This window comes from Carcharodon carcharias, chromosome 7, assembly GCF_017639515.1.
Source record: "Carcharodon carcharias isolate sCarCar2 chromosome 7, sCarCar2.pri, whole genome shotgun sequence".
NCBI lineage: Eukaryota > Metazoa > Chordata > Chondrichthyes > Lamniformes > Lamnidae > Carcharodon > Carcharodon carcharias.
Window position 1 is genome coordinate 152,932,167 of NC_054473.1, and position 20,820 is coordinate 152,952,986.

Genomic DNA, 20,820 nt, shown 5'->3' on the forward strand with positions numbered 1-20,820 from the left:
TTGCAACCTTTGGACCTGAGGCTACAGAGTGCCTGCTATGCCAGGGAGAATAGTGAACGTTAAGATAAAAGCAAAAAACTGCGGGTGCTGGAAATCCAAAACAAAAACAAAAATACCTGGAAAAACTCAGCAGGTCTGGCAGCATCTGCAGAGAGGAGCACAGTTAACGTTTCGAGTCCAAATGACCCTTAGAAGTGTCATTCGGACTCGAAACGTTAACTGTGCTCCTCTCTGCAGATGCTGCCAGCCCTGCTGAGTTTTTCCAGGTATTTTTGTTTTTGTTTTAGAATAGTGAATGTGATGGATTACCCATGATGATTGGGTCAAATGAAATGATTGTGGAGGGCATTGACAGAGGCACTGATTTCATCATGAGTAATAAATATGTCAGTTGAAGAGGTTGGAATACCAAAAGGCACAATGAATAACATATCAGAACAGGCTTACATAGTGAAATGATCTGCTTACTGGACAACCAAAACCAAGAAATGCTGAAATAAACTTTTCAAGAACAAATGAATTTAAACATTAGTCTAGATTGAGATTTGAATATGTCTTGGAGATCAAATATGTTTGTGAAATCAATATTTAACCCCTAGGGATAGTTTGTTACCTTTCAGAAAAATACTGAAATGGTACCTTCAATGTCACTTCAAATTTTCCATTAACAACCAGTCCTAAACTAGAGAAGTTTTAAGCATAGTCAACAACCAACCCTTTGGTTAAGATTTTGATATTGATAACATATTAAAACTATTGTTACAAGACACCTTGGTAGAATTTCAAATGTTATGATGAGTTTAGAAGATTATTTACAAAGTGTGCATCATTCAAACCTGGCAATCTGAAATTCTGGTTTTACTATTCTCCAATTCCTTCTCAAGAATCTCCATGTACTTGATTGCAGCAATTTTCTAGCATTTCATTAAAATTAGACATTGTAATCTTGTCTTGATTATTAATATTTCTCTTTTTCAAAATAATCTGATTCATCTTCAAACATTCTTTTAAAAAATTTTCAGCATGTCACTGCATTCATTTGTTTTGCCATGATGCTCATCACTGATTTCTGTTTCTTTTTCAATAGAATCTCTTTTACATCTGTATATTGTTCCACAATAATTTGTCAATATTTCCTTCAATTTAGATATTATAATTTGTTGCCAACTGGTAAAATGTACTATGTTTCCACCATATTCTGTTTTGCCTCCATACATTTCATAGATGATTTCCAGGACTTTATAAAATGTTTGTATTGTGCTTTGGTATTGATTTTCATCTGCTTTTGTGCATCTTTTTGAATGAGTTGTTGTTTCTACAGGTACATTGTTGTGATCAAAATGCTCATGCTCAGTCAAGCTGCTTGCACTCTCTGCCGTTGACCTATTGTTGTTTGATGTAATCTCATCATCTGTTGATAAGCTTTCACTCTGTTGATGGATTTTTACTATCTGCTAATGAGTAGAATTTAGCCATTTCCAATGTGCTTTAATCTTTCACTGCACTCTGATCTCAAGTTAGTTCATTTTCTCTTATACTGTGGGTCACAAGATCGGAAGTCAATTACAGCTGAGGACTGAAATTTGACCCATCCATCCAAAAACCATCTAAAGTTCCCCCATCCACCCCTCCCCATTATTGTGGCATATAATTTTCTTTTTACTATCTTATCTGAAACTTCATTCCAAACGTTGAGCATTCTCTGCGTGCACAGCTTCTCGATATTAGACTTAAACTTATCTTTCAGTTGTTCAAACTGGTCATTTTTGTTCTACTTTCTCAGGTGTCTCATTTCCAGGTTGAAAAGTCCAGGCTTCTCCAAACCTTCTTCGTATCTCTGGCACCAGAATTCCCCGCCCGGGGCAGGTTCCTCCGTGGCGGGGCCGGCGAGCCATTGAAATATCTGTACATATCGGCGGGAGCAGAAGATCCCGCCGACGTGAGGGGCTGGAAAATTCGGATCTTAGGGATCAGCTTTTTGGCTCTTTGCACTTCTAACACTTCAATGTTGCTCTTGTTTTTCTATGACCAGACTGAACGTATTTATGGTGTGGTCTGACTAAAGCACAGCACACTTTGATCACAGCTTCCTCTGACTTGTGTTTATTCTTTTGGCTTTATATTTCAAATTTTTTTGGCATTGTTGATTGCTGCTCTGCATTAATTAAATATATTGAGTCCATTGAGATTTTTAGCTTTCAACTTCATCCTTAACTATATTTCAACACAAGCAGAGTATGAATGTTACCCTTTTTCTTCCTAGAATGGTTCAGAATTTTACAGTAGTCCGCTTTTTAAATCTCACCTGTCATTGTTCTGCCTATTTACATATTATGTGCAACATATTTTTTTAATTTCTGAGCTGCTTCATTCAATTCTACTGCTCCTCTGAACCAACTGAACATTTAACCAATTTGAATTAAATTTCTGGCTCAGTTCAGTCAGTGATATAAATTAGAAACAATGCTAGTCCCAACACTGATCACTGGGTCACCTTATTCAAAACAGCATTCCCACTACCACCACCACCATCACCGGTGTGGTAGTCAAGGTGGGGGGACTTTGGCTACCAATCTGAAAACAGTTTCTCTAACGAATGCCCATTCACTTTTATCCTTGAGTGAACTTGTAGCCTTTGTGTGGAAACTTATCAAATGTCTCTTGGAAATCTAAGTACACAACATTCTAAGATTTAACATGGTCCATTTGACTTGTCACTTCTTCAAAGAAGTCAATTTTTTAGACAGGATCTTCTCTTTCTGAAACTGCAGTGACTATAATTTGTTAGGGTATTGTTGTACAAGATAATCTTAAAATTTACTCCTAACAACTGATTCCATTGAAATTTCAGATTAGGAAGAGCCATTTATTTACGTAGCCAAGATATCTTGCAGGGTTGTTCTATGTTAAGTTCATGAAGGGAATGCAATCTTGCTTTAAGAGGCAGCCTTGGGAGTCACACAGGAACCATTTCATAGTAAGTGGGCAGGGTGCCCAAATCCCAATGTGATTAGGAGAGCAGGCCATCTATCAATTGGAAATCTCTGGGAGTTAAAATTATCTGGACCTCAAGCTTGATGACATCAAGGGACTTCCCACTTGCCATGTCCGCATGCTTTGCACTTTGAGTTAAAATTTTTATATTTGATATTCCCTTCCATTTCCATTGTATATGAGCACTGATTGTCAATATTCCAGTCCGGCTATAGGGAGGATCCCCAGTTCAAATGATAAATAAGCTGTTTGTGTATTCCATGCAATTGGCGCACTGGGATGCACCACTGCATTGTGGTATTCTAAGAATAATGATTGCAAAGTGGGCCTCAGAGCCCCTTGGCTGAAACAGGTGCCTGCATCCAAAGCACAGCAGTACCTCAAATACCTGCCACCACTTTATCGACACGTGTATACCATACCTCAGCCACATTCTTCTGGCTTATGACACCATTTCAATATCTAGTCACACATAGCAAGACAATTTCTATGTAATTGAGGATAATATATAGGGCAGAATTTTGCCCTTAATGGGCGGGCGGGCAGCCGAACTCTGCCACTGAAATGGGGCCCGCCGCCATTTTGAGTGGGCGGGCCAATTAAGGCCCTCATCTCTCCAGTGCACGAGGTTACATGTTTTATCAGAAGCCCAAGTAAGGCCCGCCCTTCAGCCTGCCCAACAGGAAACGCTATGCGTTTCCTTAGCGGGGAGTGGAGGGATTCCCCATCTGTCAAAGTGTGCTCTTTCACGCATGCGTGCGAAAGAACGTACTGCTCCCTGAGACTAAGTGCTGTCTCAGGGAGATTAGTGACAGTCTAAAAAAACTTTAAAAATAGAAAAATTAAAAAGTTATTAACATGTCCCCCTCATGTGACAATGTCACATGAGATGGAACATTTTAATAAATATCACATAAAATTTATTAGTTTTTAAAAACAGACATGAAACCTCATCCCTCCAGTGCACGAGGTTTCATGTTTTATCAGAAGCACACTGGGGCTCCTGGCCTGCCCGCCAGCATTAAGTTTGGACGGGCAGGTCTTTAATTATCTTAATTACTCTGTCAATGGCCTCAGTTGGCCATTGACAGGTCGGTGGGTGGACAGCTGATTTTGCTGTCCGCCCGTCTTCCTAAAAATTTAAATGGACCAGGATGATGTCGGGGGTTCCTCCCGACGTCATCCCACGTCATTTTCCCGTCGGCGAGTGGGCCCCGCCCCCAAATTGCCGACGGGAAAATTCTGGCCATGGTCATCACTTCACACTTGCTTCAGTGTAGGGAGTGCTCCATTTTTACATACTGTTTAAAAAAAAACTGCTCATCCGACATCCAATACTAAGTGAGCAGAATCTTCCTCTAAATAAATATTGGGAAGACTGAAGCCATTGTTTTCAATCTTCACTCCAAAACCTGTTCCCTAACTACAGACTCCATCCCTCACCCTGGCCAAAATCTGAGATTAAGTCGATCTGATTGCAACCTTGGCGTCACATTTGATCCCGAGGTAAGCTTCCAAGCTCATATTCATGCCATCGCTAAGACCACCTACTTCCATCTCTGTAACATCGTCCAACTTATTTCGTGTCTCAGTTCACCTGTTGCTGAAATCCTCAGCAATGCCTTCATTACTTCTGGACTCAACTATTCCAATACACTCCTGGTTGTTCTCCCACATTCTACCCTCCGTAAACTTGGGGTCATCCAAAAATCTGCTGCCATATCTCACAGCAAGTCCCATTCTCCTATCACCCCTGTTCTCACTAAGCTACATTGGCTTCCAGTGAAGCAATGTCTTGATTTTAAAATTCTTATCCTTGTTTTCAAATTCCTCCATGGCCTTTCACCTGATCCCTATGTCTGTGATCCCCTCCAACCCACAACTCTCCAAGGTATCTGTGCTCCTCTAATTCTGGCCTCTTGTGCATTCCGAAAATTAATTGCCCCATCATTAGTCATCATGCCTTCAGTTGTCTTGATCCCAAGCTCTGAAATTCCCTCCCTACACCTCTCTACCTCACTTTCCTCCTTTAAGACACCTCTTAAAACCTACCTCTTTGACCAAACCTTTGGTCCTCTGACTTAATAACTTATATGGCTCGGTGTCATTCTTTGTTTTACTCCTGTGAAACACCTTGGGATGTCTGATTACTTTAAAGATGCTATATAAGTTGTTGTTTTTGACAATGCTCTATAAAAAAAGGACAGAAAAACATTCTGTCCAACAGAAAGAAAAAGGACAGAAAAATATTCTGACCAACAAAGTCATTTTCAATACATTTTTATCAACCCATCTCCATTTTAACTTACTATCATTTCAATTCCAACTTGAAACCTTAAAAAAACAAAAAAACTGCGGATGCTGGTAATTCTGTTTTTGTTTTGAAACCTTAAATGGTCTTCAAACCTTCATAAACAATGCACCAATACCACCCTTTCTGATTAAGTAATTGCATCAATTACTTTTTGAGTCAATACAATCTTACTGGCCTCAGGATAATTTTCTGCTTTACTTTTTTATCTGATTATTGTACCTTCTTAAGATTTACAACATTCATCTCATCAATTCCTCTTACAAATTTAAATACTTGTGTCACATAGTATCTCATATATCCTAATCAAATGCAATAAACAAAGCTTCCTCAATATCCTCCCATCGAACTTTGATCCTTAGTTCCAGACAATCTTAGTTGTTCTTTTTGCATCCTTTTAGACCATGTATATATTTCTGTCCAGAAGCCAAAAAGTACAATATTGCAAATTTACAGTAAGACATTGAAGGAGCTGGGGATATTACCTCAGTTGACTTGAGCTCAAGGTCCTTGTTATGTACTTCAAAACTGCATTTGCCTTTTTAAACAGTTGCATGATGCTGTCACAATGGTTACTCAGGTGTACATGATGTAACATATGGTGATTTAACATCAATTTCCAAAAGGTACAAAAGTGCAAAATACTTTTAACAAAAATGTAATAGTGATTATATATAATATGGAAAAAGGGCTTCCAACGGTACAATTTTAACAAGACCCTATGATCAAGCTAGCAAATACTGAACTCAGGTTTAAAATGAGCGTTTAGAATATTGTTTCCTCTATATTACAACCACTGGACTTCAAGATTTCAGACTATCCGTCAGCATACTTTTTAATGCAAGAGGTGTTTTACCAGATGGTTTACACTCCAACCCCTCTGAATTGGAACGGAGCCCGTACAGAGCCCAGAATAGAAATGCTAGCTCAAAAGAAAATCAACATTTATATTTTATTTAAGTTCTATGATTTTTAATCTCAGGCCAAACTATTCATGTGTTCAAATTAATCGCCAGATATGTCAGTTTGGCCCAGTTAGTAGCAGTCTTACCTCTTACCATAATTTAAGCTTTTTACTATATCAAATCAATAAGCACTCTGTCTGTGCGCGGCTTTGCATCCCGACAGTACTATGTTGTAAAATTTACTACCTTAAATCAAGGTCCCACCTGTCTATTCCAATAGTGACAACAGTTGGAAAAAGAACAATTTTAAGTTAATACCTATGCTATTAAGGAGTGGGAGTGAAGCCGGATCATTACAACGGCTGATTGGGGTAAAGGGAGAAGATAAGGGAGACCGGGGCTTGGACCAGGGCGCCGAAGGTCCTGGAAGCACCGACACCACAAGACATGAGGTACGGCTCGATGTATATATATAGCTCGGCCTGCAGCCGTCCATCGCCTTCCGGCGTCGCTCCTACTCCCGGTTACCATGGAGACACCAAACGAACCTCCGACCCGGAAATAGAAGCTGGCGGGACTGATTTTTCAAAATGTCGCTTGTGGAATTGCTGTTGGTGGACGTTCCGCTCTCAGTATTTGGTTCTCTGTGGTAGACGTGGGGGTGGGGGGAGGGTAAGAGATTTCATTTAGTTGAAGCCGTCGGGAGTGAGTCCAGCGAGTTTACCGGGCCTGGAATCCGCTGTCAGCCTTGCCTGCCTACCTGATGAGATGTTAATCCGAGGCCCCGTCCACCCTCCTAGATGGATGTAGAAGATCCCGTGGCACTATTTCGAAAAAGAACAAGGGGGGGTGGTTTCCGCAGTGTCTTGGCCAATATTCACCCCTCAATCAAAAACATAAAACAGATGATCTGACCATTATCACATTCTTCTTTCTGGGAGCTTGCTGTGCACAAATTGGCTGTCACATTTCCGACGATTGAAACAGTGACTATCTCACTGGCTGCAAACAGTACTGGAATTTTGTGTCAGGGCCGGGTGTGGGCGGATGGAACAGGAATCACTGGCCTTGGTTGTGACTGCACAAAAAGATGACATTTTCAGGGGTCCACACATTTGGCTCTGTATATCTGCCGCTAGCTTTCCTATCACTCCCGTTATTATCGGTGCCTTATTTTTACTGTCAATGAAGTAGGGTCACGAATAAAGATCCTAGATTCTTTGCAGCAATGGATGTTCACCTTGATACTAATCACTTCTTTATGCTTTTATCAGCACAAACACGCAAACGTGAAAAATATTGTAATTGTCAATGAAACTAACTTGATTACAATCAATGCTGATTTGAAATGGAAGATTGTATGTGTTGGACTATATAATCATTAATAATATTATCATCACTGTTCTCAGGGATCAGTAACCTTTAAGAAGCGGTGCAAGCTGAACCATGACGTTTTTGAAACGAAGAAAGACTACGAAAGGCACCGAAGAAAGACCAAAACAACAGGAAGATGAGCAGCCCAAAATAAAGCCAACAACTGGTAGGCTTTCCAGAAGCTTACAGTTTTTTTTATGAATGACTTGGAACCAGATTTTAGTAACTGTCTTTTAGTATGTCAGTTAATAAACAGAAGATCAATCAATCAATCACTAGCTTGGTTATAAAACCTCAAGGTGGCGCACTTCTCTCCTACTCAGATTCATTGATACAGGAAACAGTGAAAAGAAAACGGAATTTATTAACGTGTTTAGGGTTCTTTCCTCAAACAATATTTTAGTATAGCTGCAAGGGGAGAGGCGTTGCTAGATATAGTTAGAAATAATGAAATACGTCATATAGATGATTTAAATGTTGATGAGTGCCTTCGGAGTAATGACCATAAATTAAATAATCAGGTTTGAGGTGGGAAGAAAAAAGGGAAATTTATTGACAAGATTGGGCAGGTTTTAGAGATACAAGAAATGAGCTAATTGAGGTGAAATGTAATGGGAAATTTCCACTATACTGTAGATAAAAAATGAGACATAAAAAAGGAGACTATTTTAAATTTCAGAATGGCTTTGAATGAAAGAGGTTAGAAACAAATTGAAATTGAAGAAGCAATATACTGCAGATGCTGAACATCTGAAACAAAAACAGAAAACTCTGGAAACATTCAGCAGGTCTGGCAGCATCTGTGGAGGGAGAAATAGAGATAGTGTTTCAGGTCAATTCCCTTTCACAAGAAAGACCAAATTCTGATGAAAGATCTGAAATACTAACTGGGCTGGATTTTACAAGGGAGTGTCATATTGCTCACCCCCAAGCCCCCACCTTCCGACTGACTTAAAAACAGGCCGCCCTGCAACGATAACACATTGCCACGGCCTAAAGAAGCAGAGAGTGCAACTTCTACCCCTCAAATTGGGTGGCAGCTCTAGCAGTCCCAGCAATACCAGAACTCAGTAGTGGGCACTGCTGGGACTGCAAGCAGTTCTATGAGGAAGCAAGCAATGGATCAAGAAGGATATGGACTTAGGTAAGTCTGGGATTTTTGGCAGGGAGGGACTGGGCACCTGAGGGAGGGGAGTGGTTTTTGGGAGGCCTGATAGGGAGGCATAAAGGAGGTATCATTTTGGGGGTGGAGGGGTTGGGTGCCCCAATGCATACAGGGCACCCCAAAAGGATGTATACTCCTTGCTTTTTCACCTCAGATGGTGAAAAAGCAGACTCCCCACTTTCACCTGCCTGTCCATGCCAACCCGCGTTACGGCATGGGTTAGTGTAATATTCAGGTCAGTTGGTTTACTAATGAGCATAGCTGCCCTTTATGATTCATTTTTAAAATGGCAGGTGGGCTGTCGATTTCGGCGCATGCCTGCCTACTGTACTGTGGGAAACTGGCATGTTGACGTTGGATTCGCAACCTGACATCATTCCGCTGGATTTTATGCATGCATGGGACAACTGCAGTCCCAATTTGCAAACTTAAAATCCCAGGTCTCTGTTACTTTTTCCATAGATGCTTCCAGATCTACTGAATTTTTCCAGCATTTTCAATTTTCTTTAAAATTGAAGAAGCTGGCTTTTGGGGCTTACAGGTATGTGAAATAAGGACCTTGAGAAAATAAGGAAAGAGACTAAGAAAGGAATAAGGAAAGCACAAAAGGACTATAGAATCTCAAAATTTTAGAAAGAATAAAATATTCTACACACATACCAATAAAAAAGAGATACATATTGGATGAGATGTCAGGTAGCAAAGGATAGTCAATTAGTAAAGGTTAAGCATAAATTGGGGAAGTCTTGTGGTGCAGTGGGTAGCATCCATGCCTCTGAGTCAAAAGCTCTGGGTTTGAGTCTGATCCCAGTTCTTGATGGCCAAGGAAGATACGTCCAACCTGTAAATCTTTCCAATGCATGCCAATGGCAATCAGTAAATGTAGGAGAGATTACTGGTCAGCTGTGTGATAGAAAGAAAGTTGGAGCTTCTACTATCATTATCCGTAGCTTCAGACTGCAACATGCATGTAAAAGTGTATTGCTACAGGACTCCAAGTGATCTGTAACACACCACCACCACCAAGCAGAAATTGGCAGGGATATTTAACAGAGAAGAATAATGGGAAGATGGTAAATCCTTAATTGGTTGAAATGTGTGGAGAGATATAATAACTAAAAGGAAAATATAGTTCAGAATTCTATTGAAAATGAATGTGTGCCAGAGATCTGGAGATTGGTCGATGTAATATTCATTTTTTAAAAAGGGAGTCAAAAGTAACCTGAGTAATTATAGGCTAATTGGTTTAATAACTGTGTTGGGGAAAATTTAACTATCTTAAATTAACGATGAAATAAATAAATATGAAGAGAAAATTATTGGAAGCAGTCAATATGGATTTCAGTAAGAAAAGCCTGACAAACATCATTCAGACTAGTAACCCAATGCAGTACAGGTTTAAAGAGAGGTCTGTCAGACGGAACCCATGGAATTCTCAAACTGATAGCGAATTTACATATCACTTTGTCAGCTTTGCTGTGATTGAAAAAGAGATAAGTGATGATCATCACTGTTTACAAAAGCTTTATCATTGGATCCTAGATAGTATTGGAATAACACCAATTTTATTGGAATAGTTGAGGTGAATCGCATAGATGCACCAAAGGGCCAGCTAGATAAACAGATGAGGGAGAAAAGAATGGAAGAATACACTGATATGGTTAGATGACGTAGGCTTTGAAACATAAACACTGGCATGGGCTTGTTGGCCTGAATGACTTGATTCTGTGCTGTAAATTCTATGTAAGTGTATGTGCATCAGTATATTTCTACATTCATAAACTGACCTTATGTGCCTCGAGGTTTGTAGGCATTTTGCTCTTATATCCTTTATCTATGAATTTATCCATATAGTCTTGAGCTGCTTGCTAAATCTGTTGCTTTTTGGCATAAATAGCCAGACTCTAATGCAGTTAAGAAAATAATTCATGAATATAATTATTAGCATTTGGCCTGAAATTTCAACTGGAATAAATGTAAAACCCTAGTGTGGCTAGGATCAATTTTGTTTAACACTCCAAGTCATTTCTATTCTTACAATAACGCAATAAAAACACAAATGAATATTCTAACAAATAGGCTGTTGAACATACTTGTTTTATTTTTCTGTAATTTAGTATGTAATTCCATAGGTCCAGTGGCATTGAAGCATATAACCTTCCTCATTGGTGGACTTATGGCAATTTTCTTAGGACTTCTCACCTCAGTTTATGTCGCAACTTTGCATGAAAATGATCTGTGGTTTTCTACTATCCAGGTAAGAGGGCCAAATCAATAAATAATAATATTAATGAATGAACAAAAAAAATGTTGAAAGGATTGTCATTCATTTTTTTAAACAGTGATATTATCTGTTTTGATTTTGAATTTTTCTTCTCCCTGATTTATACACTAGTTAGTTATTTGGTTTAATCTTTAGCATTGAATATTCTATAGACTGGAAATTGTCTGTTATTAATGCATGCACTTGTATGTCTAATACTGTATTAAGTTTGTAACATTTCTGATTGGCCTATAGTGTCATGTAATATGGATTAATCCAAGCCCAACATTGATACCGGCTAACTTTGTGATGGCACAGAGCAACAAAAACACACATGGCAGTCTTTTTTATTTTCTACATTCTATTTTTCTAAAATTATTTTTAGCCATCTTCCTTGCTTTGTTTTTTTTTTACTCCTGTACAGCTAAAACTTGGTCCACTTAGACTCCTGGCTCTGCCTATGTTAATTGTGGATTCATTAATAATATTAATTGTGTTTAATTGTATGCAGGTGGTGGGCATGAACTGGGAATTCACTTGAGCCACTATAAATGAACACCGACTGAAACCTTGGTTGTTGGGTTAGGAGGGTGTATACTTGTCATATGTAACTAAATAAGTATAAGGATATGTAAAGATTGGCTCCAGCTCTATCCTTTATCTGGCTTCCTGGAGAAGAACATGGTAGCATAGAATGCCTAAAGGTGAAGGTTGGAAGCTAAGAACAAAACTCAGACAGAAAACTACATCCTAGTCGCCATTGTGAAAAATGGCAGAAAGCAACTGTATATTGTTGAGCTATGATTACTGTTTGATTATCTTAGTCTGAACCATATGACCAGTGTGACTGAAGCAGATATGTGGAAACAGGTTATGCCCCTTGATGATGTTGCTTCTTACCAGAAATAAAATACAAGGTAATGTATTTTGGGAGGCGGATGCTGATCAGTTGGATAGTGATGAAGGTCTGGGTCTTCTATTAGAGTTCTTGGATGAAATTTGCAAGAAAGATGATCTGTTAAATGCCAATGAGGCATGGTTAGCCTTTGATAGATTTCAGGAAAACAAATGGTCAATCTATAGAGGAATGGATTGGAATGGACGGAGATGAGTTTTTTTTTTCTCGGAGGGTCGTGAATCTTTGGAACTCTCTTCCCCAAAGATCAGTGGAGGCAGAGTCAGTGCATATTTTTAAGGCAGAGATAGATTGAGTCTCTTGTTAGTCAAGAATCTAAGGTTATCGAGGGCAGGTGGAATGTGGTGTTGAGGCCACAATCGGATCAGCCATGATCTTATTAAATGGTGGAGCAGGCTCGAGGGGCTGAAGGGCCTACTCTTGCTTCTAATTTATATGTTCATATGTTTGTATATATGTTCATATATCCTGGACTTCTATAAAAGATTGAAAAAATTCAATTTGGAGATCCCTGGATCAATACTAGCATTTTAAGTTGCTGGATTATTTCTAAGGTGTTTCATGGACAGGCTCCTGGTTCTAACTGGTGTTTGGTTCTCAGAGGGGGAGACCTTGTTGGATCAGATTTCTACTGCCTTGAAAAAACTCTACAGAAGCAGTAATTTCTTTCAGTCTTCATAGAACAAATGGGACATCCTCCATGACAGAAAACTCAATGATTGCCAGTTTTCAAAACGGTCTAGATACTGGGTGCAGGCATCAATACAATGGAAGGGTTAAAGACAGACAGAAAGAGGATGAAAGCGCCTTTAGCAGATCTGGCTATTACAGCAGAAGGCAAAATTGGAACAACAATAATAAACAAATGAATCCCAGGAATACCCAAGAAACAGTTAATAGATACTTCAGGCGTGACTTAAAACATCATTATGTGATGAACTGCCCAAACTGGAGAGGCAGGATCCTCAAAGAGACGCAAAACTCAGAGAATTCTGTGAATAGGATAAAGATAATGATGAATCCAAACAAATTATCTGGGCACAAGTTACTTTAGTCCTGTGTTGAATGGCTCATTTAACTATGAAGTGCTGGATTGTGCATGTATTTCATGTAGATAGGTTAAAATGTTACATTGATTCACTAAGTAATGAGAATAGGTACAAGGTTAAAGAATATAAAAATACTACTTTAGGTTTGGTAATGACATTGAGATCACTAAAGAAAGTTGTTATTTCATGTAAAAAAGCTGGACTAAACCATTTTATAAATACTGACTATAGGCTGTAGTGAGATACCTATACTGTTGAATAAACCTTCTATAAAAAAGGCAAGTGAAATTTAACATAGAGCATGATGAGGCAATTGTTTTTCAGAAGTCAGTGGATCTGCATTTTACCCAGTCAAACCATTAATGCATTCCTTTAACACAACCTGATGCTTCTTATCAGAGTATTAGACAAATATTAATGGCATTAGGTGATAAGATTCAGAGAGAGAAGAAAAAGCAAATTTGACTTAAAGTTACATAGACAAGTTGCTCACCCTACTTGTCAAAGGTTTCCCTCCTTTAGTTAGGATTTCATTATTTTTCCTACCACGGATCTTAAGCTGGCAGGTTTACAATTCCCTGGACATGTTCTGTTCCCCTTCTTAAATTACATTAACTATCCACCAGTCCCGTGACACTACTCACTTTTTCTAATGAATTATTAAGTCTGAGCAGTAATGTCTCTGCTAACTCTTTCCTGAGATTCTTTTAAAATAGATGGATGAATATATCTGGACCTGGGGCCTTATCCTCTTTGAGTTTGTTTAATTTATTCATTTCATCCTCTTATTTTATTTTAAATGCACTTATCTCATTGCTTATCTCATAATTCAATGCTATGTCTACCTGTTCTATCTCCCTGGTAGAAACTGAAGCAAAATTATTGTTTAATATTTCTGCCATCTCGCTATCATCACCTGTGGCATTACCCTGTCTATCCCTTAATGGTCCTATTCCCCTCCAAGCCTTCCTTTTTTTAATGACGAGCTTGTAAAATATTTCACTATTTTGTTTTATGTTTCTTGACACTTTAATTTCATAGTTCCTCTTTGCCTTCCTAATTGCTTTCTCGAGTACTCTCCAAATCTCTTCATATTTTCTCTTATCATGTATTCCTCTGCTATCTCTGTACTTAATGTACACCTCTTGTCTAACACTCAGATGTTCCCTCATGTCCCACTTCCCATAGAATCCCACTAGTGTTCAGTTTTTTCTTTCCATTTAGCAGAATATATTTTCCCTACATTCTGGACACTATTTTAATAGTTTCCCATTTTTGTTCTATATTGTTGTTTGCAAATATAGCTGCCCATTTTATTTTCTCAGCCCCTCAAAATCAACTTTTAGAGCAAAACCAGAAACATCAAAAATACATGGCCAATGAAATGCTGCATAAACTTTTAGCTGATCGCCAGACTGCAAATTAACAACCACCCTGTTATCATCAGTTCATACAAAAATATTCACTCTAAATGGTTGGAAGGTATGGGCGAAATCCCAAGTTGTGATCTCTGCTATGTGAAAGTTCTCCTACTCTAGAAGGTACTACAATTAGTTCCATTTTTTCCACACATTTGAATGCTTTACATGCTAGGCGATGTCGGAGGTCTTGACGGAAATTTGGACAACACTGAGGTGTCATAGAAGACCATCAGGGACAGGATTCATTGGATTATTAAAGTAAGGGTCATAGTGAATGTGAAAGCCCAGGTAAAGTAATAAGTTGTGATGGTAAGACAGTATTTATGAAACATGGTAAGCAAACTGATAAGGTTCATTCCTCATGATTATCAGAATTAAAGGCAACATCTTGGACTCTTACCAACTGATAGAAGTAAACCAAGCACCTTGTCTATCAACTGCTCATGTGTTTTGGGATGAAGGTCTTGAGGAACAGAATATAGTAAATCAATGGCTGGGTGATGGTACATGAGTGATCATGATACACAGGACAGAGGTATCACATCCAAAGGCCAATTACCCAGAGTGAGTACTCAGGTGACATAAATTCCAGAGAGGCCTAGTGAATGGTAGGATTCCACAATTGTGGGGCATGCAGATAAAGCTACTGGCAAGTTTAAATATTGGTTTAATGTTCAGGATGATAACCAAGAAGTGAGGTTCATGGACTGGCAGAATGGAGTGAAAGAGTGGCGAGGAAGAATGCACATTACAAGTACTGATAGTGGGTCTGGATGTGGCTCTTGCATCAGAAGACAATCACGTAGCAAAGAAAGTCTGAACAGTTGTGCAGGGGGGCAATATAACATCAGTAGTCCCAACACGCACAAAAGTGGAAGTAGAGGCCATAGCTTGAGTAGATTGCACAATGGAACAATCTCACAACAGTACTAGAAGAAGAAGAAGACCTCATTATCGTGAAGTTTTGGTGGCTGCCAATAAACTTGAAGATAAACAAATAAGAGAGGCAATGCAAGGGGAATTGGATAGTTGGAGAGAGTTTTGAGTGTATTCTGAGATGCCAGATAAGAGGCAACTAACTATGTCACATAGATGGCTTTGTACTGAAAAAGTCCTTGCAATGGAGCCTAAAGCAAGGCTAGCTGCTAGTAGACTGTGTGATACAAATGTTAAAGTGAACTCTCTCACTATGGAAAAGCAATATTGAATATCTGTTTAGTTCTTTTGGTGACACATTCATGGGAGGGTAGATCAATCAACATAAAAGCCACATTTCTGCAGGGCGATACTTTTCAGAGAGAAAAGAGGTAGACATGCAGAAGGAAAACTACGAAAACTAAAGAAATGCGTCTATGGCCTGAATGATGCTTCTAAGGTGTGGCATTTTTCATTGAGATCTGTTTTGCTAAAAATAGAATGCAAGATCTGCTTTTAGTTAAACAAAGTTTTATAGGTGGTATAAAGGAAAACTTTTAGGCACCTTCGTGGTGCATGTTGATTTCTTTTAGGGTGGTGCCATGGAATGTGTGGAATCTGTTAACAAAATTAGAGTAGAGATTAAAAATGGGAGTTGGGCTCTATGGGGTTTTAAATGTATCAGTTTCGATATTAACTAGAATAAGTCTGGAATAACTTTAAATTGACGGTCCTATTTATAAAGTGTTACTCCCATCATGGTAAATCATACTAGGTAATCACAGAAAGATGATGTCATATCTAAAAAAGAGATGGAACAATCGTGAAGCTTGATTGGTTAGTTGAACTGGTTATGCACTCAGACTAGAGCAGTTGCTAGCTTTGATGGATTGGAATTAAGTACTACAATGAAACACCCTAAAGTAGTGAATGTTTTAAGGCGAAATAATGCACTAAAAAGATTAAATCAGGAGAAATGCGTATTTGAGTTCCCGCCTTAGGTGACCCAAAGAAAATGAAACTAGTCATTTTATTGATCTTTCATATGCTAATCTTTCTGATGGTTATTCTAGCACAATTGATTTTATAAAATTTATTATGGACTTGGGAAGCTAAGGAAACAAAAACAGTTGTTGAAAGTACTTTAGCTGCTGAAACATTGGTCATATGGAGTCAGTGGACATGGGGTTCTATTTGACAAATATTTTGTGGTATTCTGTACAGGGGAAAGATATGTAGAATGTTATGTTGTTTGAATATTATGTAGATAATCGTTCACTGTAGGATAATTTATAGTTTATGAAAAGTATGAGTGAGAAAAGATTAGAGTGACTTCACTGCCTTGAATCAAATGCCGGAGAGAAAGGAAATCTCTAAAATTAAATAATTGGATGAAAGTCATCAATCATATGATTTTTGTAAAAAAAAAGACAAAGATGCATGTTCAAAGAAATTATTAGGGGTCCTAAAGGAAGGGTGTCTCGCAATACAATGCTTTATACTGAACATATTTTCTGGTTTAATTTGTTTTGAAATTTTGGTTGTGGACATTTAACTTTTTAGAATGGGTCGAGTTGTTCAGCCGCCGAATCCATAGAGAGTGCGGCCCTGGCGTTTCAGAGCGTACACCACATCCATGGCAGTGACCGTCTTGCGCTTGGTGTGTTCAGTGTAGGTGACCGCATCCCTGATCACATTCTCCAGGAAAACCTTCAGCACCCCGCGAGTCTCCTCATAGATCAAACCCGAGATCCGCTTGACACCGCCATGGCGAGCCAGGCGGCGGATTGCTGGTTTGGTGATGCCCTGGATATTATCACGAAGCACTTTGTGGTGCCGCTTTGCTCCGCCTTTACCCAGTCCTTTGCCTCCTTTCCTTCTGCCAGACATGATGATTCTTCACTCAGATCGCTAGAGCGAAGGGGATCTGTTAACTGCATATCAATTGTGTTTAATTGCTTGCAGGTGGTGGATTCACTTGAGCCTCTATAAAGAGACACAGTTTAAAACTGTTGTTGTTGGCTTATGAAGTGTATGCTTGTAATGTGTAACTCTGGAAATAAATATACAACTACAGATTGGCTCCAGTTCTAGCCTTCAGTTGTATGTTTAAGACAGAGATGAGGAGAAATTTTTTTCTCTGAGGATCCTGAGTCTATGGAACTCACTTCCTCAAAAGGCAGTGGAGCAGAGTCTTTGAATATTTTTAAGGCAGAGCTAAATAGATTCTTGATAAGCAAGGGAGGGGGGGGGGTGAAAAGGTTATCAGGGATAGGTAGGTATGTGGGGTTGAGGCTACAATCAGATCAACATGATCTTATTGCATAGCAGTGCAGGCTCGAGGGGCTGAGTGACCTACTCCTGCTTCTAATTTGTATGTTCATCAACTGGCTTTCTGGAGTATAACAGCCTAATCTAAATTTCCTTTCCTGTTTCATCCAAGCCCATTCGATCTCCAACAACAACTCGGCCATTCTGATCTCTTCTTCCCTACCCAACCTCTTTGCTCTGTCTTTTCTGACTCTCACTTGGATATGTGCCCTGGCTGACTTGACACTCGCTCACCCCAACTGACATCTTCCCAATCACCCAACCAGAAACAGTATATTATTGTTTCCACCGGCCCCCCCCTCCTTTCTCAACAGCCTTTCCTTCAAAACCTCCTCCTCATGCCTAGTATTCCCTGACACTCGGATTGTGAGCAGCAATGCAGGAGATCCTTTAGTTGTTATTAAAATTCAGATTCTAATGCATGCAGTTGATCAAATGTGCCACAGGATGGCAACAAAATTTATCATATAATTTCCCTTATGCCCCAACTTACTTAATTGGCATATTTTTACTTTTTATTTTGCTTTTGCTTTTGTATGCCCTTACCCCTTCCCTGTCTTTCCTCCTTCCCTTACCCTCTCCCTTTCTTCTCTTTCTGCCTTCCCCTCCCCTCTCTTTCCACCCTGCCCCCATTTCTTCTGACCCCCATTCCCCTATCTAGAAAGTTGCTAGAAAACTTATTTAATGAGAAATTGGCAGGAGCCTTTAGTAATTATTGTATATGCATCCTGCACAATGTCAGCATACAACAGTTGATTTCAAGCAAAAAACTAAGCTATTCAATAATTCCACAGTGATTAATTCTATAGATCCATCTTAGCCTGACCCTCTCCACGATTGCAGATGCAGTCTTCAGCCAATTTGACTCACCATACATGATGCCAAGAAATAGCTGAGTACACTAAATACAGCAAAGACTATGGGCCCCGACAACATCTTGGCTGTAGTGCTCTGAATTAGCCATGCCTCTATCCAAGCTGTTCCAGTACATCTACAACACTGACATCAATCCAACAATGTGGAAAATCGCCAAGGTATGTTTCATCCACAAAAAGCTGGACAAATTCAGTCTGACTAATTACCATCCTGTCAACTGATTCTCAATCATCAGCAAAGAGACAGAAGCTGTTATTGAAAGAGCTATCAAGCAGCACTTACTCACCAATGACTTGCTCACTGATGCTCAGTTTGGATTCCACCAGAACTCCAGACCTCATTGCTGCCTTGGTATAAACCTGAACAAAAGGAGCTGAATTCCAGAGGTGACATGAGAATGACTGCCCTTGACGTCAGGCAGCATTTGACAGGTGTGCCTTCAAGGTGCGCTAATAAAATTATGTCAATGGGAATCAGGAGGAAAGCTCTCCACTGGTTAGAGTCATCACTAGCATACAGGAAAACGGTTGCGGTGTTAGATAATCACCTCAGGACATTGTAGAAGGAGTCCCCCAAGATAATGTCTTAGGCTTCCATCCTTCTTCATCAATAATCTTCTCTCCATCATAAGATCATATGGTGCCAGGGTAAAGGACGTTATGGAAAGGGTGCAGTATATGCTGCAGGTGAAAGGGAGCGAGCCAGAAGTTGTGGCACATGTCAGTACCAAGGGCATACAGCAGGTATTGAGGTCCTATGTTCAGATTTTCAGCAGCTAGGGAAGAAATTAAAAAGTAAGAGCTCGAAGGTAGTAGTCTCTGGATTACTTCCAGTCCCAGGATCTTGGGACATTTGAAATGAAGATGGGGGGATCAATGTGTAGTTTGTGGCATGATGCAGGAGGGAGCGCTTCAGATTCTTGGGACAATGAAACCAGTTCTGAGGCAGGAGGCACCTAGTCAAAAGGGACAAGTTGTACCCCAACAGGCGTGGAATCAATGTCCTGATGGGGAGATTCACCATTGTGGTTGGGGTGGGTTTAAATTGGCAGAGGATGGGCACCGGAAAATTGAAGTAGAGAAGTGCATAAAGGAGTGACAGTGAGATAGTACTGGAGAAGCAAGTAGTACCATAGCAGATAGGAGCAGGACTTCGAAGAATACCAAGACAGGTTTAGAATGTACGTACGTAAATGTCCAAAGTGTGATGAATAAGATTGGTGAGTTACAAGCACAAATAGCCGTGCTTGAATATGATGTAATGGTAATAACAGATATGTGACTTAAAAATGTTGAGGACTGGGCGCATAATATTCAAGCATACAAAATGTTCAGAAATGATAGGGAAGGAAATAAATGGAGGTAGGGTGGAAGAAGTAATTAGGGAAGACGTTGTACTATTGGAAAGGGAGAGGCTATCCTTGATTCGAGGACAAAAGCCATTTGGTTAAAGTTGAGAAATGAGTAGGATATGTTCACACCACTGCAGGTATTCAATAAGCCTCCTAATTGTTAGAGGCAGATAGAGGAGCAAATCTGCAGGCAAATCACCGTGCAAAAACTGTAGAGGCATGATATTGGGGGAACTTTAATTGTCCAAATATCGATTGGGATAACGTTAAGAGTGAAGGGTAAGGAGAGGGAGGAATTTCTGAAATGCGTTTAGGAGAACGCCCTTGACCAATATGTTTGTAGTCCAACTAGGGAGGAAGCATTGCTGGATCACTCCAACAAGGTCAAAAAGTAAGGGAACCAAAGCCAGGGCTCTTTGGATGATGGAGACAGAGGATAAAATGAAATTTTTTAAAAGTGTATGATGCACGTCAGGTAAATTCTTCAAGCATGAACCAGGCCAAATACATAAATTGAGAGGAGAAGTGAAGAGGAAAATAAGACTGGCAAAGAGAGAATATGAGAATAGAATGGCAGTTAACACAAAAGGGAACTCAAAAATCTTCGACTGTTATATAAATAGTAAACAGACAATAAGAGGTGGGTGAATCCTATTAGGATCAAAGAGGATGATCTTTGCTTACAGACACAGGACTAGAATACTTAAGTCTAGTATTCTATTGGAATGCTTAATGAGTTCTTAGTATCGACGTTTCCTATGGAAGAGGATGCTGACAAAATATCAGTAGAAGTGGAAATGGCAGAGGTAATGGATGAGGTGAAAATCGATATGCAGGTTGTACTGGAAAGACTGGATAATCTTAGAGTGGATAAGTTGCCTGGTCCTGACATTTTGCATCCCAGTTTGCTAAAAGAATTGAGGGTGGAGATAGCAGAAAGGCTTGACGT

At 39.4% G+C, this 20,820-nt stretch overlaps 1 protein-coding gene across 6 annotated transcripts in view; it reads left to right on the forward strand.

Moving 5' to 3' along the window:
* The first annotated feature begins 6,802 nt into the window (after positions 1–6,802).
* Positions 6,803–20,820, forward strand: part of dpy19l3 (dpy-19 like C-mannosyltransferase 3) — a 108,620-nt gene continuing 94,602 nt past the window's right edge. Inside the window, exons 1-3 of one of the 6 annotated variants that reach the window (XM_041192436.1) lie at positions 6,803–6,820; positions 7,620–7,750; positions 10,882–11,006. In XM_041192436.1, the coding sequence (XP_041048370.1) occupies positions 7,657–7,750; positions 10,882–11,006 (219 nt within the window). In that variant the 5' untranslated portion in view covers positions 6,803–6,820; positions 7,620–7,656. The other 5 variants (XM_041192433.1, XM_041192432.1, XM_041192434.1 and 2 more) reach the window with 5 other exon arrangements.